Source organism: Balaenoptera acutorostrata, chromosome 6, assembly GCF_949987535.1.
Source record: "Balaenoptera acutorostrata chromosome 6, mBalAcu1.1, whole genome shotgun sequence".
NCBI lineage: Eukaryota > Metazoa > Chordata > Mammalia > Artiodactyla > Balaenopteridae > Balaenoptera > Balaenoptera acutorostrata.
The window spans coordinates 68067048-68090919 of NC_080069.1; the positions used below are offsets into that span (position 1 = coordinate 68067048).

The 23872-nt window shown below is 41.7% G+C and overlaps 1 protein-coding gene across 1 annotated transcript in view; it reads left to right on the forward strand.

Annotated features, from left to right (window-relative positions):
* The window catches only part of GLDC (glycine decarboxylase), a 109133-nt gene that overhangs the window by 8591 nt on the left and 76670 nt on the right, over positions 1-23872 (forward strand). The window contains exons 3-4 of the mRNA XM_007186003.2: positions 13012-13147; positions 22696-22860. Of these exons, the coding sequence (XP_007186065.2) occupies positions 13012-13147; positions 22696-22860 (301 nt within the window). The remainder of the gene's footprint in view (positions 1-13011; positions 13148-22695; positions 22861-23872) is intronic.

Here is a 23872-nt window from a genome sequence, read left to right on the forward strand (position 1 = left end):
TCTTGCGTTATAAGAAATTACTACAAAACCGTGGCTTAAAACAACAGTGAGGGCTTCCCTGGTGGCGCAGTGGTTGAGAGTCTGCCTGCTAATGCAGGGGACACGGGTTCGAGCCCTGGTCTGGGAAGATCCCACATGCCAAGGAGCAGCTGGGCCCGTGAGCCACAACTGCTGAGCCTGCGCATCTGGAGCTTGTGCTCCGCAACGGGAGAGGCCGCGATAGTGAGAGGCCCGCACACCGCAATGAAGAGTGGCCCCCGCTCGCCGCAACTGGAGAAAGCCCTTGCACAGAAACGAAGACCCAACACAGCCAAAAATAAATAAATAAATAAATAAATAATAAAAATAAAGGAATTCCTTTAAAAAAAAGTCTTTAAAAAAAAAAAAAAACCAACAGTGAACATTTATTATCCTCACAGTTTCCGTGGGTCAAGAATCCAGGAGCAGCTAAGCTAGGTGGTTCTGGCTGAGTCACTCATGAGGTCGTGGTCGCACATTGGTGGACGCTCAACCAGGGCTGGAGGAGCCACTTCCAAGGTGGCTCATGAACATGGCTGGCAAGTTGGTGCTGGCTGTTAGCGGGAGGCCCCGGTGCCTCCTCACATGGGTCTCTCCACAGACTGCTTGAGTGTCCTCACACCATGGCAGCTGGATTCCTGCAGAGCCAGTGATTCAGGAGAGAAGGAAAGCCAGGCAGAAACTATTCTTTTTATGACCTAGTCTTGGAAGTTCTATAGTATCATTTATATCATATGCTGTTCATAAGAGTGAGTCACTAAGACTGGCCCAAATTCAAGGGAAGGGGAATTAGTTTACACCTTTTGAAGGGAGGAGTGCAAACAAGATTGCACACATAATTTTTTTTAATAGACGTTCCTTTTTAGAGCAGTTTTAGGTTCACAGCAACATTGAGCAGAAAGTACAGAGAATTCCCCTATACCCCTTGCCTCCACATATGCACAGCCTCCCTCATTATCAACATCCCCCATCAGAGGGGGACATTTGTTACCACTGATGAACCTACGTTGACACATCATCATCACCCAGAGTCCGTAGTTTACATTAGGGTTCACTCTTGGTGTTGTACATTCTGTGGGTTTGAACAAGTGTATAATGACATGTATCCACCATTATAGTAGCATATAGGGTGTTTTCACTGCCCTAAAAATCTTCAGCAGAGATATTTTAAAAACTACCACATTCATCTAAATTAGCATATACTTGCTATCATAAATTATAATGAATTTTATCTAACTTTTAAAAGTACTCAATGCTATCAAAATAAAATATACTGTGCTTTAAATACGGTATTACTCTTGAGGACTGTTCAGGTACATAGGGCCATTTGCCCATACACTAAATGCCCCAACCTACTCCCCTTTGTCACCATTGGGTTATAAGCCACTATTACCAAATCTATGTCTACAGCCTCCTCCATCTACTTTCATTCCTTGAGAGACTTCAATGGAAAATACAATACTGCTTTAGGCACTGAGGGTGCAAGAATCAGGAAGTAAAGGGTGATAAAGATATGGTCCCTGACTGTAGGTTAAAACTGATATAGGGAGATAGATACTGAATAGCTCCTTAGGTCTGCAAATAGGATGAATGGTTTAGCCGAGGTTATGGCATGAGCAGAGGCTTGGAAGTGTGGACATGCCTCAAATAACCTAACATGGTTATTTGAGGATGGTGAGTAGACCATGTGTGTAGAATATTGAGCTGCAGAGTATGGAAAGCAAAGTATGGAGGGCCCAAAGCCATGATAAAGGATTTGTTTTCCTCTACATAATGGGGAGACATTAACAGTTATTACAGAGGGAAGTGACATATTCAAACTGTGTTTTGCAGAGTGCCTCTGAGATAGAGGCAAGGAGACCAGCTGGGAGATTGTTGGAGATTTTATTGTATATTTTTTATTTTGGGCTGCCTTGGGTCTTCGTTGCTGCACGAAGGCTTTCTCTAGTTGCGGTGAGCGGGGGCTACTCTTCGTTGCGGTGCACGGGCTTCTCATTGCGGTGGCTTCTCTTGTTGCAGAGCACAGGCTCTAGGCACGTGGGCTTCAGTAGTTGTGGCTTGCGGGCTCAGTACTTGTGGCTCACAGGCTCTAGAGCACAGGCTCAGGAGTTGCGGTGCACGGGCTTAGTTGCTCCGCGGCATGTGGGATCTTCCCGGACCAGGGCTCGAACTCATGTCCCTTGTATTGGCAGGCGGATTCTTAACCACTGTGCCACCAGGGAAGCCCTGCTGGAGATTTTAGAGGTGAGATTTTAAATGTGTCTACCAGGAAGCAGTCACCAAGCTGATATTAGATATGTAAGAGTGGGAGCAGGAGAAGGCAGGGGAGCCTTTAGACTGTGATGCAGGTCTGACCCTGGTGGAGGGGGAGAAGGATGGAAGAATTGGGTAAGAAGAATCATAGACTGCAGCACAGATCCAAAAAGTTTTGGTCAGACTGAGCAGAGTCCTTGAACCAAAGTCACCCATCAGAGGAGTCCCACATCTTACAGGAATGGGTCTGCATTAGTTCTCCTGCTGGGCTTAGTATCAATAATTGCCTGGGAGCAGCCTGTGGGAAGTATGGTTTTGGTACAAACATTGTGGTCGGTCCAGAGGGACAGCAGGTAGGACTGTCAGTCAGTCAGTTTCTAGGCTGAGTGTCTTGGGGTGATGGAGATGTCATTAACAGAGAGCAAACAGGGAGAAGAGGAGGGTCCTAGAGGAAGCCTAGATCATGGGTGTTGTTTGAGCAGAACTGAATTTGAGGTGCTCAGGAACATGCATTTGAAAAAGCTGAATCAGTAGTTGGAAATAACGAGTCTAGAGCTCAAGAGAGAGATTAGAGATGGAGTTGCAGATTTAGTGAGTCTTCTGAATGAATTAACGAGAATGAGTGAGATTTCCTATGGATGGAGTATTGGGAAGAAAGTGGAAACCAGGATATTGGGAAATAGAGCATGGAAAAGGACACAGGCAGAGCAGCCTGAGATGAAGTAATCCAAGAGGTCAGAGGATACATTTTAAGTCAGGGGTTTGTGGACCTCAGTGTCATATTCTGGACCTTTCTTAGGCATAAGAGAGAAGAAAGTCCACATGATGACATAAGGACACTCCGAGGTGGGAGGAGTTTAGGGGCTGCCTGTCTGATGATCTAAGTAAGAGGCAGGAAGGGCGAGACTGAGCATTAGAAAAGTGAGAAAGTGATCATCTGGGTAGTGAGGAGCCTAGATCACCCTGCATGGAAGTCCTGCTGAGATTTAATGGCTTGAATCTGTAAGGTTTGCTAGGATCCCCTCACCCAGCATCATTTAGTGACCTGGGAGCAGGAACAGAGAAATGGGGTGCCTGAATTTAGCTTAGTTTGAGGATTGGTAAAGTCAAGTGGCCAAGGACTTCAAGGTCCACACAGGCTGGCTGGGGTGGGAGACAGGTGAGGCAGTCCCATCCGTCCACATTGGGATGGGAGCTCAGTGACCACCTTATGGGAATGGGAGTGGGGGGCCTGACCTGCTAAACCTCTGAGTCAGCTCGGGAGCCTGAAGGGGGTTGGTGCACAATGAGGTTGTGTGCTGCTTGCAGGAGGGTGAGTGTTGTGGCTTCTATTCCTTATGTCCTCTTTTCACCCCACCAAATGGCACTGTGGTTTGCTTTTAGAAATCTCTGTTATATGATGTGTGAAGAACTTTGATCTCGTTTTGACTGCTCAGGTTTGTTTTACTTGTTAAACCTGAAGTATTTTAATAAAAATGCAAACTGGGAATTTTAGTAAGGATTCTCAATGTCCATATCATCCAATGTACTAACTGATTAAACAATAAGGAAACAAAATTTTGGAAAATATGAAATTATTGTAGGCACTGTATTATTTCACAGAACTTGCTTAATAGCTGCAAGTTTCCCTTTAGAAATGTTTCTCTGAAGCTCATGCCTTTAGGGATGTGAGAACGGCTTGCACATTGATTTGTCATTGTGGATTCTGTGATGGGTAAGTTATTGTGAATATTGAGCTAACTATATGTGGGAGTTGAGGTGAATTTTCATTCACTTGTATTTTCTGAGCACCTAGTATGTACCTAGCAACCACTATGCCCCTGTCCACAAGGAGATTATAATTTAGTTGGTGAGATTCTTGGCTGGATTACAAATTTCTCCATATGCCTGTATTCCTTTGATCTATAAAAATTCTCTCTTTCCTGCAAACATGTTAAATTGTTTGAGTTGGACTCAATACATATTTGTCCCTTCTTGTTCTTGCTCTGCTGGCCATGACAAGCTACTCACAGGGCAGCAAAGAGGAAAAACAAACACTCCAGGACTTCCACTCTGATTCTCATTTCAAATTGACCATTTGGCCTGCTTACGTAGGTCAACTGGTGTTCCATGTAAATATAATAAATTGTAATGTTTCTCTGTACACTTCTTTTGTAAATGTTTATAGATTGAATGAAAAGGGGCGGTTGAGGAGGTCTCCCACAGAAAGTAGTGTGACCCAAGTCCAAGAAGTAAATAACAGACATGTCCCCACTACCCCACCATGGGATGCTGTTCTGGGTTTCCTACAGCTGCTATAAAGATCTTGAACCTGTATATCTCTTGGGTGAGCAGGCAGAGCTCTAGGGACTGCTCACTCCTGTGGAGACGAGGGACCATGGAGCCATCAGAAACACGGATTGGACGTGCCTTGGCTCCTCTCGGCTGGAAGTGCCTGGCTGGGGGTTCTAATTCCCAAGACTCATGAGGGGCTGGGTGAGCTGGGGTATTAATTGGCTGAGCAAGAAGATGGGAAAGAGCCTGGCAGGATTAGGGTTGGGGGGCCAGAGCCCCAGGTCAGGCCTGTGTGGTGCTGCCCAGACCACATCCTGACGCATGGGGTGGGCGCCCCTCTGCCAGTCTTGAAGGGTTTTCAATTCAAAGAGTTCCCATGTCATTATTCTGCATTAACAGAGCTTATAGATTGGTTTGCCTTCCTGGACTGAACAAATGCTATAATTCAGCAGACTGTGGTTGTGAAACCCTCCTTTGCTAGGGAAAGAAACTTGACAAATAAGAGGGAGTAGGGTTTAATGGGCTGGGTAAGTGGGGTTAAGCCATGCTTAAGCCCACTTATTTATGGGGGAGGGAGAGAGGTGCTGCAAATGATTAGGCGAAGTTAGAAAAAGGCTACGCATTAGGATGGAGTTTGTAGGCAAATTCTGGCTTCCACTCAGGAAATCAGAAAATCCTGATATATGCTATCATCCATGGTTTGTTTATCTTGAGACCCCAGACTCCACCCCATGGTTCCTGAGCAGCTTTGGCAAGAAAAATGCTAAAGCAGTCTCTGTCCTCCCATTCTAGCCCCAGCTCTTCCCTTCAGCCTCAGGCAGAAAAAGCCTTTTCTGGGAAATTCAAATACGAGTTTGTTGGTTTTCAGTCCTGATGATTTCCTTAGAGCCCTTTTCTGAGAATCTTGCAAAGCACATGAAGGGCAGGGAGTGGGAGGGAGGCTCTGTTGCTGGTTGAGTGGCTGCCCCATGCTGGGTGTTGCTGGGCTGCCTGGAAAATGCTCTGCGGACAGCCAGCCACTGTGGGGACGGCAGATGTCCGCACCCATGTATTTCACAAGCAGGATTTTGTTCTGGGTGTGACATTTTAACTCAATTTAAATTTTTTGAATAAATAACACAGGCATATTATCCAAAATTCAAAAGCATGAAAAGGTATACAGGGTAAGCAAGACCCCTTCTCACTTACCAGTTTCTTAAGAATCATCCCAGAGATATTCTGTTCATATACAACATATCCATATATATTTATTTTTTAATGTAAATGGTAGAATAATATATACTCTGTGGAAACTTAGGCATAATATTTTTAGATTGTCAGAAAAGCAAAAGCAAAGCATGGATACATTTTTCCATATAATTGTGGCAAAAAAAAATTGTGTGTTTGGGAATGGGTTAAGGGTGGGGAACAGTGTGTGTGTGTGTGTGTGTGTGTGTGTTGGGGTGTAGCAGGTATCTTGACCCACGTAGCCTGCCTGTTTATTCTAATGACATTCTCCTAGTTCTTGTCCAAGTTCACATGTATGGGAAATTAAAACCTAGGCCTAGAAATGTAACAGCTAAATCAGCTTATTCCTACCAGAAACTATATTTGGGGAAGTGGTTGGTACAAAATTCTCCTTGACGTTTTAGGTGCAAGTGACAAGGGAGTTACTATTGGAAAGGCTCTTATATGGAATTATGTAAGGAGGAAGCATTCATTCTGAATTCTGAGAAGCAGGAACATTGTGAGACCCACCTGTAGTTTCTTAGGGAATGGTGCCCAGGTCACTGAACTCTGTTCTTGGTACATTAGGACCAGGGCGTTATGCAACGTGCTGAGGTAGAGGAATAAACAAGGTCAGAAGCAGGTATTTATTCCACAAGAAAAGAACTTAACTGCTTAGATCGCTAAAGGATTGAGGACTTTCATGGCTGGGAGGGCACAGTAATGCAAGGTCTGGCTGCTCTTTGAGGCTGTAGGCAGACGTCTGGAGAATGACAGTTTGTCTCCAAATGTTTTGTTTTTATGTATTTATTTATTTAATTGAAGTATAGTTGATTTGCAATGTTGTGTTAGTTTCTGGTTTACAACAAAGTGATTCAGATATATATATATATATATATATATATATAGTTTTTCATATTTTATATATATGTATATCTCTGTTTATCTATATACATAGTTTTTTATATTCTTTTCCATTATGGTTTCTTACAGGATATTGAACATAGTTCCCTGTGCTATACAGTAGGACCTTGTTGTTTATCCATCCAAGTGTTTTTTAATGGACATTCCCTTTCTCATTCTGTCTCATTTCCTCCCTGGTTTGTTTCATTGTCCTTCATATTCAGGAAGATAGTTACTGGAATTGGGCCTGTTAACAGGAAGAAGCTGTTTTTGTCAAGTTGGAAGGACAAGAGTGAGGAATGTGCACTGCTGTGGGGCTCACTCTGGGGGGAAGCTGATCATTTTCCTCTCTCCTCTTTGTTCACACAGCTTTCCTGGGGCTGTGCTGCCCAGGGTTTGGATGACACAATTGCCTTTTTAAAATGCTTCTCTTACTATGTAGGTGGAAAAGACTGCCACTTTGGACTTAAGGATCCCACACTATTTCTCTAGAAAGGCATTCTTTTCCAAGGGAGAAAGGAATCTAAATCTATCATGAAGTACAATGGTGGATATTGCATGGTTAGGATTTGGGCTTTTATTTAGACCAATCATGCCCCCAAACTTGCTCTTAGAGACTGCTTCTGCTATGTTCCATTTCAGAGAGGTTCAGCGGTAGACCTCTGATTGTGGACTTTTCCCTCTTCTCCCCTTTTCTCCATGTCCTTTGGATCTTGGCATTATTTAACACGGTAACTCAAACTCTGGGCTCCTAAATGTACTAGGTTGGCTCTTCTGCTGATTGGACCAAAGTCAGATTTCATTAGTAGGTATGAGAAATGGTGACCAGTGAACAAACATTAGACATAATCCAGACACTCACTAAGTTGTGTTTTTGGGGAGTGTTTTTTATTAAATGTGACTGGTAAAGCCTGAGGTCTAGATTTTTTTTAAATTTATTTATTTTTATTGACATATAGTTGATTTACAATGCATCACGTGTAAAGTGATTCAGTTATATACATATAACTGAATTCTTTTCCATTATAGGTTATTAGAAGACACTGAATATAGTTCCTCGTGCTATATAGTAGGTCCTTGTTGTTTATCTATTTTATATATAGTAGTGTGTATCTGTTAATACCAAATTCCCGATTTATCCCCCCTTCCCCTTTCCCTTTTGGTAACTATAAGTTTGTTTTCTGTGTCTGGGAGTCTATTTCTGTTCTGTAAATAAGTTCATTTGTATCATTTTTTAGATTCCACATATAACTGATATCATGTGGTATTTGTCTTTCTCTTTCTGACTTCACTTAGTATGATAATCTCTAGGTGAGGTCTTGATTTTATCACAGTAAGAAACAGTTTAACTCTCTGTTCTTCAAGTCACAGACTGTCTTGACTTCTAGGTTGTCATGATGAGCAATGGATTAGTGAATGGTAAACGTTTCTCAAACCATTATAACTTTCAGAAGCATGACCAAGTACCTACCCTACTCTTGATGGCTCATGAGTGTCCATTAGCTTGGTGTACAGAGGACTACTCATTCTATTAACTCACTTTGTTCCCAATAGAATGTAAAATTGGTTGTCAAGACCAGGCTATGATGAGGGCCAATCAGGGAATACAATTGTCCCTCAGTATCCAGGAGGGATTGGCTTCAGGCGCCCCCTTACCCCCACCCTCCACCGTACCAAAATCCTTGGATGCTCAAGTCCCTTATATAAAATGGTGCAGCATTTGCATATAACCTACGCACAACCTCCCCATATACTTTAAATCATCCCTAGATTACTTATAATACCTAATACAATGTAAATGCTATGGAAATAGTTGTAAATACGATGTAAATGATATGTAAATAGTTGCCAACACTGGCAAATTCAAGTTTTGCTTTTTGGAACTTTCTGAAAATTTTTTTTCCGAATATTTTTGATTCTTGGTTGAAATCCACAAATTTGGAAGCTGTGGGTCCTGGAGGGCCTGCTGTATGTGTATTAGCTGTATCTGGGTAGGGGCAGAGCCCACAGGTGCTTGGAAAATTTGGTCCCATAGGGACTAGAGTATATCTGTTATAGGATTATTTGGTTGCACCAGGTCTTAGTTGCAGCAGGCAGGCTCCTTATATGTGGCATGCGAACTCTTAGTTGTGGCATGCATGTGGGATCTAGTTCCCTGAGCAGGGATCGAACCCCAGCTCCCTGCATTGGGAGCATGGAGTCTTAACCACTGCGCCACCAGGGAAGTCTCCTCTGTTACAGGATTAAAAACTTGTGTGTCTCAAGTTTGAACATTTTTATGCTTCTGGGTCTTATCTATAATTAATTTTTTTGCTCTTCTTTTATGCTAATTGGCCTTTAAAATTTTTTCAAGTGTTTTATCCAAGTGTGTAGGACGTTGGCAACTATGAGGGATGATGATATGTATTGATATATGGACACCCTGAACTGATGTGGGATGTGGCAGTGGGTTCCTGGCTAGTCTGCAGTGGTGAAGGCATATGGACAGGATAGGCTGCAGAATGGACGGGAAAGGAACTGGGCTCTAACTGAAGCTCTTTCACTGGGCACACGAACTTGCACTAACATCCTCAGCCCTGCTGGGAGGTATAAGAGAATGGGTTTTCTCGCAAAAGGAAGAATCAGGTTCCTCCACCATTCTAGTTGAGAGTTTAGGGTCTCCAGGTAAATATCAACATCTCTCGTAGCAGCCACTGATGTTTTATGTACTTGTTTAGGTACCTGGGGTTAGGACTTCAACGTATCTCTTTAGAGGATACAGTTTAACCCTTTAACCCATAACACTCCCTGGACCATCTCCCTCCTGGACTATTGTGCTGGCCTCTTACCATATCCCCCTGTTTCCAGAGTCTCCTCTCTGACCTATCCACACTACCAATAGAATTATATTTCTGTAATGTAGAAAAAAAATCATATTACTCAATACTCTATGACTCTCAAAGGTTAAACTTTTTTTTTTCTTTTTTTTATTAATTAATTAATTTATTTATTTTTGGCTGTGTTGGGTCCTCGTTCCTGTGCGAGGACTTTCTCCAGTTGTGGCAAGCGGGCGCCACTCTTCATCGCGGTGCGTGGGCCTTTCACTGTCGCGGCCTCTCTTGTTGCAGGGCACAGGCTCCAGACGCGCAGGCTCAGTAGTTGTGGCTCACGGGCTTAGTTGCTCCGCGGCATGTGGGATCTTCCCAGACCAGGGCTCGAACCCGTGTCCCCTGCATTGGCAGGCAGATTCTCAACCACTGCGCCACCAGGGAAGCCCCTCAAAGGTTAAACTCTTAATTTGACAAAGTCCTTCAAAGACTGTTCTCATTTGAGAGCTGGACCTTTTGTCCTCATGGCATAATATGGAACAGGGACCTGTCCGTCTTGCACAGGATCTTGATTGAAGCTGGCCTTGCTGAATTGGGTGTGGGCCAGGCACTGCTAATTTCCCCTCCTACTGGGCTTCTTAATCACTCTGCCCTAAGAAGATTTTGGGAAGTGATTGGATTTCTTGCATGATTGTTCCTAAGGATGCTGTACTTGCGTATCTCCTCAGATATTGTTTTATTGTACTCTCACCTATAGTTCCTAAGTTTTCCATGGAAGAAGGCAAGATTGTCCATCATAAGGCAGTAGGGTTGTATTTACTCATGAAACCGATACGTGTAAACTGATACTTACTCCTCTCTTTTGTTAGTCTGGCAAAATGATACATCTCTTGTGAATTTATTTACTGTGAAAGCAAGTGGGATGGGAGGGTAGGATGGAAGGTGACAGTGTTTTCAGTGAAGATAAAGAAGGATTAATGAGAATAACAGTCACAGAGTTCAGTAGAATTAAAACATCCTGAAGCATCTTCCTAGCCAGTTTGCCGTTTTAGAGATTGTTGTACCTAGATCTGTAACAATAAAATCAATCAATTCCAAGATTTAGTGACTGAGTCCCTAATTTTTTTTTTTTTTTTTTTTTTGGCTATGTTGGGTCCTTGTTGAGGCATGTGGGATCTTTTGTTGTGGCACGTGGGCTTCTCTCTAGTTGTGGCGCACAGGCTCTGTAGTTGTGGTGCGCAGGGTCCAGAGCGCGTGGGCTCTGTAGTTTGTGGCTCGCGGGCTCTAGTTGAGGCGCGCGGGCTCAGTAGTTGTGGCACGCGGGCTTACTTGCCCCGTGGCGTGTGGGATCTTAGTCCCCAACCAGGAATTGAACCTGCATCCCCTGCATTGGAAGGTGGATTCTTTACCACTGGACCACCAGGGAAGTTCCTGAGTCTGTAAGATCTTAAAGGGGGCAGACATTTGCCTAAGTAGTTAAATCTCAGTTAAATTTTAGTAGCATGATCTAACTATATGCAGAGGGGCAGAGAAAGAACCAGGTAAGGTCATTTGTATCTAGAAAGTATCTTTCAGTATAAGTGCTATACATGTAGCAGTTCGAAATCTGGCCCATTCAGGAAAGTGTGGAAGCTGGAGTTAGTCTGGGTAGCTAATTTAAAACCGTGTAGCCTTAGGTGAGTGGTTCTCTTCAAGCCTTAGTTTCCAAAGCGATGTGGAAAGCATTTGGTACAATTCCTGGCAAAGAGTAAGTGCTCAAAATGTCAGATGCTGTTATTACATGCATGACCCAAAATAGGGTCTCATCTGCATCCGAGGACTTTTATAATTCCTCCTTAATTACCTAGTTCCCTAATGAAAATGCTGGTCAAGACTTTCCTGGTGGTCCAGTGGTGAAGAATCCGCCTTCCAGTGCAGGGGACGCAGGTTCGATCCCTGGTCAGGGAACTAAGATCCCACATGCTGCAGGGCAACTAAGCCCGGGCACCACAACTATTGAGCTCATGCGCCTCAATGAGAGAGCCCATGTGCCGCAAACAACAGAGCCCACGCGCCCTGGAGCCCGCACGCCACAACTAGGGAAGAGAAAACCCGCATGCAACAACTAGAGAGAAGCCTGAGTGCCACAACTAGAGAAAAGCCCATGAGCCACAACAAAGAGCCTGTGCACTGTAACGAAAGATCCCGCATGCCTCATGACAAAAGGAAAATCCCATGTGCTGCAGCTAAGACCTGACACAGCCAAAAATAAAACCAAAGGGGGAAAAAATAAGGAAAATAAATAAATATTAAAAAAAACCCTGCATGTGGGTCTTTTATTATTATTTTTTTTTATAAATTTATTTATTTATTTATATTTTTTATTTTTGGCTGCGTTGGGTCTTTGTTGCTGCACGCGGGCTTTCTCTAGTTGCGGCGAGCGGGGGCTACTCTTTGTTGTGGTGCGTGGGCTTCTCATTGCAGTGGTTTCTCTTGTTGAGGAGCACGGGCTCTAGGTGCACGGGCTTCAGTAGTTGTGGCTCGCGGGCTCTAGAGCGCAGGCTCAGTAGTTGTGGCGCATGGGCTTAGTTGCTCCGTGGCGTGTGGGATCTTCCTGGACCAGGGCTCGAACCCATGTCCCCTGCGTTGGCAGGCGGATTCTTAACCACTGCGCCACCAGGGAAGTCCTGGGTCTTTTATTATAACTGATATTTTCTTGGTTGAGTGAAGGGCCTTTTATAAGTAGCCCTTTCAGTGACACACAGGAAAAAGTGTCAGAATTAGCACGGCAATTTTAGAGAATAATGTAGGTCATGTGTTATTTAAGACATGCCAACTATTGGTATAAGGCAATTTAAAAGGGAAAACAGGGCTTCCCTGGTGGTGCAGTGGTTGAGAATCCGCCTGCCAATGCAGGGGACATGGGTTCAGGCGCTGCTCCAGGAAGATCCCACATGCCGCGGAGCAACTAAGCCCATGCACCACAACTACTGAGCCTGCGCTCGAGAGCCCCCGAGCCACAACTACTGAAGCCCACGCGCCTAGAGCCCATGCTCCGCAACAAGAGAAGCCACCGCAGTGAGAAGCCCGCGCGCTGCAACGAAGAGAAGCACCCACTCTCTGCAACTAGAGAAAGCCCATGTGCAGCAACAAAGACCCAACGTGGCCAAAAATAAATAAAATAAATTAACCCCCCCCCAAAAAAAAAATAAAAGGAAAAATATTTTACTAAGAACAGAATTTTTATTTGGTGTAAATAAAACATGTAAAGGAACAGAAGAAAACTGGAATGAGGCAGGTGTCAAAACTGGGAAATTCTGACAAAGCCGAAAAAAGAAGAGCCAAAAAAAATTATGAGGAACCAACCTTGAGGAGTAATTGAGTGCTGTTTGGGGATGTTTCAGGTTCCTGCATCTAGTACTTAGTGTTGCTGAGCGGATGATTCTTATATTTTCCATATAGCTGTTCTCCTCATGTCAATATTCAAACAAAACTAGGGCTTTAAACTATAACTAGAGCTCTCTTTTGAGACATTTTCTCTCTGTAACATTTCTCTCTTTCCCACAATCAGGTGAAAATGAAATCCTTGCAACGCTGCATGCTATTTCCAGCAAGAACCAGATCTGGAGATCATATATTGGCATGGGCTATTATAACTGCTCAGTGCCACAGACAATTTTGCGGAACTTACTGGAGAACTCAGGATGGTAATGTATTTCTTGATGAAAAACAGGAGTGCTGTGATTTGTTTTGCATGACTCTTTCTGTGTCCCCACCCCTCAAAGCCTCAGAACTTGCGCACTGACACCCATACTCTAGTGCTATCCGTAACCTGCAGGAACCTACCTGGCTTTCTCTGGCTTGGGAGATTTCCTTACTCAAATGTAGAGGACTTAGAAGCTTCTTTCCACTTTTATTCCCATAAAATAATCTAGAGCTCAGAATTGTGGATGCTGGGCATCTCTTCCTCTTGCTGACTCCGTGTTTGTTCTCAGTGAGCGTTTTTGAGCAAGATATCAAACCTGCAGTTGGGCAGATTCAGGGCTTTATTCTTTGGAGACACTAGGATTTTAGGCTGTCTGAGATTACTCAGTGAGTCAAAATCTTGGTCCATTGTCTTCTCTCAGGATTTTAGGAGCTACAGTTAATTATACCCCCCTCCCCTGCCCCAAACCAATATTCTGGGTTTATGACCAACTGAAAAAAGAAGACGTTGTATCAGGTAGATGGAGATGAAAATGTTCCCTTTATTACTTAGCACTTTGTAGAGAAAGAGAACATGTGTATTCTGTGAACAGGCTCTTCTAGAAACAATCAAAGACAAGCCTGAGCTGTTAATGCTGTTACTTGTTCTGCTTCCACCTCACCTATCAGGTGACTCATTCCTAGTCCTCTAGGGGGTGGGGTAGGGGGTGTTCTTGTCCCTGCCCACTCTGGCTGGCACAGGTTGCACAAAATGAAAATGTTTCTCCTGCACTTGAGGAAAACGTCCATGCTATCTTGCTTTTCCATTCCTGTTTGCTGTATGATAGAAAGAAGGAAACAGAGGTTCACGTCCTAGTATACACTAAACCAGAAAACACCTTGGGTACTTCTTAACGGGCAAAGACCGTGGCTTCAAAGGTGCCTGAGAGCAGATCAGAGCATCTGCTTCTTCTGCCCACTGGGAAATATTGTCTGACTATGGAGGAGGAAAGATGGGGACCCCTGGGCCTTTCTTTCTCTTGTTTTTGGATCAGTGCCATTGTATACACCAGCATCTTTGAATTGAAACTTTATTTCAACTGATAACCTTATCTCCAAAGGAATGTGTGCACTTACCATCTCTAGCATAGAAACAAACCAAGCCTGGGAAGGCTTTGATACTTCCTGGGTGATTTTTTTTTTTTTTTTTAAGTTCGTTGGTGTACGAGGTAGATTTAATTTTTAGTAGGACCATTATTATGCAAGGACAAAGTGATTGCCTCTGCAATTCAAAGGTATTTATAGCAAGATGCAGAGACTATCTTTTAGGTTAGCATATAGAAAAAAAATCAACTTTAGTAAAGGGAATGTGGACCCCCCCGTGGGAAAGCACGGAATTGCCTCCTTTGAAATACTAAGCACGTGCTCCACAGCAATATATCTTAAACATTTGCTGAACACTTCACATCTGTTTTAAAAATAGGTTTTATTTAATAAAATTCTATCAGAGTTAATTTGAATCAAGTGACCAAAATTCTCATTTCAGTATAATCGCCTCATATAAGAAGCTATCCACCTGCCATCCTATGACAGACTATTGAGACAGCTGTTAGTCCATTTTTTTCCTCAAAAACAGAAGTAAGTGCCTGCCTGAGAAGACTCAAAGCTACCCCCCAAATTTACTGTTTGTTCTAGTCAACTCCTGAAGATGGGGTCCGTGTCTCCCAGCTTCTGAGGTTGGGTAGGAGCCTAACTTCTTTTTTTTTTTTTTTTAACAATAATAATACATATTTTATTATATCATACAACCTAATTTTGTCATCCTTTGAGCTTCATTATTCTTGCTCAATCAGAATAGCAGATAATAAAGTATGATATTTAAACAGTTCAAAATTTGGTAAGAGATACAGGTGTTTTGATTTCATGGGAATACAGTTTTCTTACAAATTACACATTTCTGGAGCTTATAGCAATCACGTTTGCCCCCCTGAAATTGATGATTTTATTCTATGTAAGAGTATTATAAATAATAATGAGGTAAATTATAATGAGGAGCACATAGTCATTATGATTTTGTTTTGGCAGATTTATTTTGAAAATAGGGATATTATCAAATGTTGGTTTAGTATTTTTAAATAATTCATCAGAAAGTGATTTTTTAAATGCTATCTCTTTAAGCAAACTTCCCTTGCTTCTCAAAGTTAAACTTATTACTGGTGGTAATGAACTTCCTTTGCTTCTTAGAAACAAAATTTATACCTGAGCATAGCATGGGAAATAATTCAGGTTTCATCTTCTACTGGAGAAGTATTTAAGGTAATAAGGATTAAAATTTCCATAAAATTTGATCACAGATACTTATATTTTAAGGTACACATATTGGAACTAAACTCTGGAATCACTAAAATACAAACATTGTATCTATCTAATGCAGTTTTTCTATTTCAATTTAAAACAATAAACATAAATATCTTTGGAATATTTGGGGAGCTTAAGAACTTTTTTTTTCTGCATAGAAATATCCTTCCTTTAAATTGGTCACAGTATCGTTTCTGACATAATATTTCACATTTGAAGCCCTGTTTTTACTTACCTTTAATTCCCTGCATGACCAGTACCGTCATCTAGGAGGAGCCTAACTTCTATGAGCACCAGTTAGCAAACCCAGATGGGTTTCATGTGGGCGGCCCCCTTCCTGTTTTTGTAAATTTTCATTTCCCAGACTCTACTGAGTCCCTGCTCATTCCCCTCCCCACTCCCTCATTCTCCCTTTAAAACATCTAGTCACCTCTAACACACACACACACACACACACACACACACACACACAAACACACAGAGAAATATGCAGCCCCATCTAAGATTACAAACGTTGACAATTTTGACATTTTAGAGAGTAAACCTGATACCCTACGTAATTTTAAACTTTGCACAAGGTGTTCTTAGTACTAGGACTAGATGTACTGTTTTGACTACTTACCATAGGTGAACTTACACTCTGAACTTACACTCTGTTTGAACTTACACTCAAACAAACATAGCGGTTTCTGTGTGTTTGAGTCTGTGAGGTGAATATGTGTTGGGCCGTCAGCACAGCAGGCCTTCATCTGGTGCCTAAAGCCCAGACCTGTAGGTCTGAGGACCAAGACATGTGTGTAGCTCAGGGCATAGGTTAGACTGGGTGGGAGGCACAGCGCCTTTGCATCTTTTGTCTGCTTTTGCATAAATGCAAAGGTAATCCTGGTTGGTGAGGGTGTTTGTCCTAGATGCAGTGATTCACGTCTCATCATTATAGAAGCCAGATCTGTTGGCCTAATCACTCCTGCATTGCTTTTGGTTTCAATATGCTCCATTTCTTTATTAATAGGAGAACAGGAATGAACTGTCAAAGAAGTAGTTTTTCTGCTTTGTGTGTGTGTGTGTGTTTGTGTGTGTGTGAACACGTGTGAAGGTATTTGTATTGCTGAGGGCTTCTTTTCCCCTGGGGTATTGGTAAAAGTTTGGATGGTAAACTCCCAAGTTTGATTTCAAAAGCAAATGGCCTGTCTCCTCCTTCTTACAAAACAAGCCTCCTAAGTACATGAATGGGCTGCAGCATTCCAGCCGTCTGAATACTGGCCAGCTGTCTTCGCTCTTGGTGGCCGCACAGAATATTCACCATATTGCTTCCTGGCTGTGAGTGGATATGTTCATTTACTTTAGGATCCGCCAGAGTTTTGAGAGGGAGACAGTGTTGTTCTTTGCTTTTCAGTTCTGGTTTTGGGGTGCATTTTAAGTATTGTTCCTTTGCATTCTCCGAAAGCTGATCTGAAACAGAGGGTGATACTGGCCCTTGCCAGTCCTGATAGGGAGGGCTGTGCACATGAGCGTGGGTAGACTTCACATTATCACCCTTCTGAATGGTTGCCATAGAGATGGAACCAACAAATTCCGGTGACGTGAGGTGAAAATAAATGGGTAACATAGCCTCCAGAGAATACAAACATTTGGGCTCTTACAAGAAGATTTACATTAGGCCTAGAATATATTTTATGGGGTCTACTTTTTGAAATTTTCTATTGCTGATAATATCAGTTAACTAATATCAAAACACTTACATTTCCCTTGTAACTATTTCTGCTTTGTGTAATGCTGGCACTGGGATTAAATGAGAGAATCTCATGAATGTTTGTCTTCCTGCAACTCCCCCACGCCTTTTTTGGTTAAAATCGTAGAGAATACTGATTATTTTGGAATAAATGTTAATGCCATGTTGAATATATCATGCATCCTTTTTGAGCGGAACAGAATGCCTTCTTGGATATGCAGATACTTTTTGGGTTTTAATATTAAAATATATCTAGAAACAGAAATCAATTGCGTTAAATATCAGTTGGAACATAGAAATTGTAGATTACGGACATTTTCTTGATCACCGTTTTGCCTGAGGCAACTAAACCCTTTTATGCAGGATGGCAGGCCCTGTGCTAGCATTTTTCTCCTGAAATGAGGGTTTGTTTAGTATCTCCAGGCTTGAGACTCACCAATACGTGTCCATTAATAGATGATTTTTAAGACCGTTTATGTCTGTTTATTAGTGTAAAAAAAAAGTGTGGATTATAAAAGAAGTTTACAAGTAAAAGAAGTAGGATCATGTATTTGTCATCTCTGCAAGAAAAATTTTAAAACTCTCTCCTTTTAGCAGTGCTAATTAGCATCAGCCTAAGCTTGGACTTTGAGCAAGGAGAGAACGGCTGAACAAGGGAGGGGGAATATTAAATCCCAAAGTCTGTGAGCAAAGGAATAGCATGGTCTCAGGTATGAAGGACTGTGTTTGGGAGGTTTGGGGCTTTTTCTTGCAGGTAACTGGGGAGCCATCCCCATTTGAGCAGGAAAGTCAAACACATGCATTTGCACCAGAAATATTAGATAATTTCCTATTTTAAGCACTGTGCTAGGCTAGTAAGGCAACAAAGGGGTGGATATAGGACGTCGGAAGGAAGACTAATGGCAATTGGTCATCATTTGGGCCTAAAAAAATCTGGAGTTTTTACCTTGAGAATTGGCATGATAGTGGTAACTTTGAAGGAATAAGAATATATATATTTTTTAAATTATTTATTTATTTATTTTTGGCTGTGTTGGGTCTTAGTTTCTGTGCGTGGGCTTTCTCAAGTTGTGGCAAGTGGGGGCCACTCTTCATCGCGGTGCGCGGGCCTCTCACTGTCGCGGCCTCTCTTGTTGCGGAGCACAAGCTCCAGACACGTGGGCTCAGTAGTTGTGGCTCACGGGCCTAGTTGCTCCGTGGCATGTGGGATCTTCCCAGCCCAGGGCTCGAACCCGTGTCCCCTGCATTGGCAGGCAGATTCTCAACCACTGCGCCACCAGGGAAGCCCAAGAATATTTAAGAAAAGAAACTACCTTGTTTGGCGATCTGGTTGGAGGAAGGATAGGGAATGTGATGCTGACATGGGATGTGATGAATTTCCAGAAAGAAATTGTTTCCAAGTAGAAATATCTAATAATATCTGAATAGAAGTATGAATAGATCCTTTGGGAGAAGTCTATGAGTGTTTAAAAAAAAATTTCTAAGACCCGAACAGAGGATAAAAACGTTTCAAAACAACCAGCATTTGGGACGGACTTTACCATTTCCAAAATGCTTTATGTATGTTAATTGGACTTGAGTGTTAAGATAATATCTGATATGGGTGATGTTATCTCCATTGATGGCCAAGAGAAATTGGCAGTGAGAGGTTTAGTGACTTGTCCCAGTTCACAGGTAATAAATTAGAGAATTTAGGTTGACACCCAGAGCTTCTTAATACTTGGCATTGGTGAAGATACAGGGAAACCTGTGAATCACTGTATTACTTAAGGGAATACAGAATGGTGTGAACTGTCTAGAGAAAAACATGGCATATGTACCGAAAGATTTGAAATGGATTATCACACACCTTATGATTTGAAATTCCATATCTAGGGATTTATCCTAAGGAAATAATACAAAGATAGGAATCTAGGAATTTATCCTAAGGAAATAATACAAAGATAAGGATGTTCACTGTTATGCTATTTCTAATATTTAAAAACCAAAAATAATGTTCAACTTGATGGGATTTGTTAAATAAATTATGATAAATGATTTAATAACACATAACAATCAAATGCATATTTCTGAATAATATTTAAAGTTATTAGAAATTGTCCATGGAATAATGTTAACAGAAAAAAAATCGAGACGCAACTTTATACAGAGTACCATCTTACTTTGAAGTATAAATATGATTGTGATGTCAAAAAGAGACTGAAATTAATTAACCTGATTGTGGTAGTCATTTCACAAAGTATACGTATATCAAAACATCATGTTGGGGCTTCCCTGGTGGCGCAGTGGTTGAGAATCTGCCTGCCAATGCAGGGGACACGGGTTCGAGCCCTGGTCTGGGAAGATCCCACATGCCACGGAGCAACTGGGCCCGTGAGCCACAATTACTGAGCCTGTGCGTCTGGAGCCTGTGCTCCGCAACAAGAGAGGCCGCGATGGTGAGAGGCCCGCGCACCGCGATGAAGAGTGGTCCCCACTTGCCACAACTAGAGAAAGCCCTCGCACAGAAACGAAGACCCAACACAGTCATAAATAAATAAATAAATAAATAAAAGAACGTGAATTTCTAAAAAAAAAAAAACAAAACAAAAAAAAAAAAACATCATGTTGTACACTTTTAATATACACATATTATATTAAGTGAATTATACGTAAGTATAAGTGAATTATACTTCAATAAAGCTAGAGAAAAAAAAAAGAATGTATATAGAAAAGTCACAAATTAACAAGAAAAGGGGCAAACAACACAACAGAAAAATGAGCAGGAAAAGAAAAAGAAAAAACGACTGAAAAGAAATGTACCTAAATGTTAACTATTGTTATCTTGGAGTTCTGGGATTATGGGTGATTTTATTTTCTCAGTAGTTATCTCAATTTTCCAACTTTTTACAAAGAGCATGCATCACATAATCAGCAAAAAAAGGTTGTAAACATGTTCCTGACACACAGAAGATGGTTAATAAATGGTAGCCAATGTCTTTAAAATTTAGAACATATAATAAAAAGAAAGTAAAAATTATGGTTAATCTTGCCACCCAGAGAAAATCACTGTTTACATTTTGGTTCCCGTTTTTACAAATTTACAAAAATAGGATTGTAGTATTTTACATTTTACTTTTTAAATTAACGTATCATGAGCGTCTTCTATATCAGAAAATATTTTTACATATCATTTTCACAATCCATAGTATTATATGCATATTGTCTATTTAATTAATTAATTAAATTTTATTATTTAATTTATTTATTTAATCATTTATTTATTTAATCATTTTCCTTTTAATAGAGAGTTTGTTGCTCATTTTTCAACATTCTGTTCAGTGCTGTGATGAATTCTTTGCATGGGCTAGCTGATACATATGCATGCTTGTTTGTGTATGTGTGTGTATAAGTTTGTGTGTCTGTCCGTATGCCAAATAATGATTGTGAGTAAAATGAAAATTTCGTGTCAGCCAGGCTATCTAAGCATATGTCTTTGTGGTGGCAGAGTAGCTGTGTATGAAGATCTTATCTGATCTGAGGTCACAGTGGCCCCTTGCCTGTGCCTCTTGTGTGCCATTTCTGCTTAGATGCCCTTTCTACTTTGTCTGCATTATGTATTGTGTGCTTCATTTATTCCAGTTCACCACCCGCTTAGAATTTGGCAAACTGATTTACAGTTGCTAAGCCAGGCTGTTCAAGGAATTAATTTAAGCAAAAACATACTCTGCTGTACAAACACACACACACACACACACACACACATACACACACACAACTATACCAATGAAAGTTTCAGGGAAATTATTTCAAAGTCTTGACATTGTACTGCTTGGTAAGGCAATCTCCCCCACTCTATTCCCCCTCAAAGGTAAGAAGACATTGATTTCAAAGCCTTCAGAAAAGAAAAAAGAAAAAAAAAAAAGGTGGAAATATCCTGAACGTGATTACCAGATCAGGAGAGAAGGAAAAGGGGTTGAAAAAAATTTTTTTTCCTAATACTCTTCAGGCTTGGAAGAATGAAAACAATAGAGATATGAAACAGTGTTAATCTCATGTGGGAGCATAGCCCCCAATCTGACACACTTTGTTAGTACAGGGGTGGATTCTTGGTGAAAAGATAGCAGCTCTTTCCAAGTCCTCAGCCACCCTCTCTCCTCTTATTTTATTTTCTTTAAAATATTTATCACTCTGAAATGATTTTATGTATTTTTTATCTCTTTTTCCCCACTACAGTATATTTTCCTTGAGATCAGGGACTGTTACCCATCTTGCTTATGACGTGCCACCAGAACGTATCATAGTTTTTGGCACTTAGTAGACATGCAGTAAATACCTGTAGGATGAGTGAATGAATGAAGGGATGAAAAAAGTGATGAAGTCACTAAGTGGGTTAACTCTCATACCTAAAGACACATTTTTGGCTAATAACTGGAGGATTTTAAGGTTAGAATTCATGTCTACGCTGCCTTCTAACATTAGTATTCTTGAATTTTGATAGGTATGGAGTTTACTACTTCCATAGACTTTTTTATTTATTTATTTATTTATTTATTTATTTATTTATTTATTTATTTATGGCTGTGTTGGGTCTTCGTTTCTGTGCGAGGGCTTGCTCTAGTTGCGGCAAGTGGGGACCACTCTTCATCGCGGTGCGCGGGCGTCTCACTATCGTGGCCTCTCCCGTTGCGGAGCACAGGCTCCAGACGCGCAGGCTCAGTAGTTGTGGCTCACGGGCTTAGTCGCTCCGCGGCATGTGGGATCTTCCCAGACCAGGGCTCGAACCCGTGTCCCCTGCATTGGCAGGCAGATTCTCAACCACTGCGCCACCAGAGAAGCCCCCCATAGACTTTTAATAACTGGATAGTGACAATTCTTTTTTTTTTGGCTGTGCCACGCGTCTTGTGGGATCCTAGTTCCCTGACCAGGGATTGAACCCGGGCCCTTGGCAATGAAAGTGCGGAGTCCCAACCACTGTACCGCCAGGGAATTCCCAACAATTCTTAAATAGACCTCTATTAATTTTTTAGGAGCACATAGAACTTCTGGTTAGTATAAACAAAGCTCCTCTCCCCCAAAACCAAAAGTTTCGAGTATTAGATATTTGATTCTTGGATACTTTTCTATTGTGAACCGTGGTTGTGGTGAGCTTTTTTTTTTTTTTATTCTGTTTATAATATCATAGGCAGTCTCAAGTGGATTTTAAGAGCCAACTTACAATACAACATACTTACAATAAGATCATTAAAATAGAAATGTAAGATTAAGTAATTTAGAGGGATAGAAAAGTAAGTACTGATTATCCCCAAAGGATAATATTGTTACTATGATTTAATGCTGAGCTTCCTTACAAAAGACAAAAAGGAAGCTTATTGATGTATTATATGATTCTCAAGAGAGGCAAACTTAATTTTCAGATACTGAATTCTAAAATGAAGGTATTTCATGAGCTTTTTCTGAATAGTGGATTCACAGTTTGGACATAGTGTTTTGGGTCCCTTACAGGATCACCCAGTATACTCCGTACCAGCCAGAGGTGTCTCAGGGGAGACTGGAGAGTTTACTCAATTACCAGACCATGGTGTGTGACATCACAGGCATGGACATGGCTAATGCATCCCTGCTGGATGAGGCCACCGCAGCTGCAGAGGCAATGCAGCTCTGCCACAGGTGAGAGGCCCAGCATGAGATTCCCTCAGGGGGAGGGACGTCTTCCAGTCTCACAACTGCTGTGCAGGCGGGGGTTCCCCTGCTCCGGTCAGTGCCCAGTGACTTTGTCCCTCTTTCCCTCTCTCTCTCTCTTTCTCTTCCCCGCCCCCTCTTTCTGTCTATCACACACACACACATTTGTGTCTATGAGATATGTTGTATCAGTATCATTATACCAGTTAGTTGAGGTAACAAAACAGATGTGAAATATAGTGCATTTAAAAAAGCCACTGCTGTTTATTGTTTAACATTATGAAAGAAAGACATTTTGCTCTTCACATACATAATGTTAAGTTCAGGGATGTTAACAGCAACTCCGAGATAGTATCAAGGACCAATGCCCCTCTCTCTTTGCCATCGTTAGTGCGAGGCTTTCATCCTGTAGACTGAAGAAAAACATACAACCTAAAAGTTGCAAGTTAAGTTTTATTTGGGGATCTTACTAAGGATGAGAGCCCCGGAGACAGTCTCTCACACAGCTCCAAGGAACTGCTCCGAAGAGGTCAGGGAGGAGCCAGAACATGTAGGAGTTTTTTGCTGGAAAAAACCATGCAGTCGAACATCAAAAGATGACTGCTAATCACAAAGAACAGACATCTGAGGTTAATGATGTGAGTGCTTTTCAATATATGGGAAGATGCAAGAGTTTGGGCTCATTGAAATTATTCCTTAGAAATGCATCTTAACTATCTTGAGCCAGTCTCCAAAGCAGATAATACTTCCTGTTTTTCTCCATCCTGAATTCCTCTCAGGGTGCACCATCAGTGGGCAGTTACAGTGGCTAATGGCTTGATCCTTGTAGAACTGGGATGGTGGGCAACATTTTTTGTTTACTGCAGTGGCAGACAACAGTCCCGTCCACAGTCCTCCTGGTCACAAGATGACTGCTGGAGCTCTAGCCATGACGCCTGCATTCAGGAAGAAGTAAAGGGTACTTCTAGCGAAATAAGCTCTCTTTAAATAGTGGTTTGGA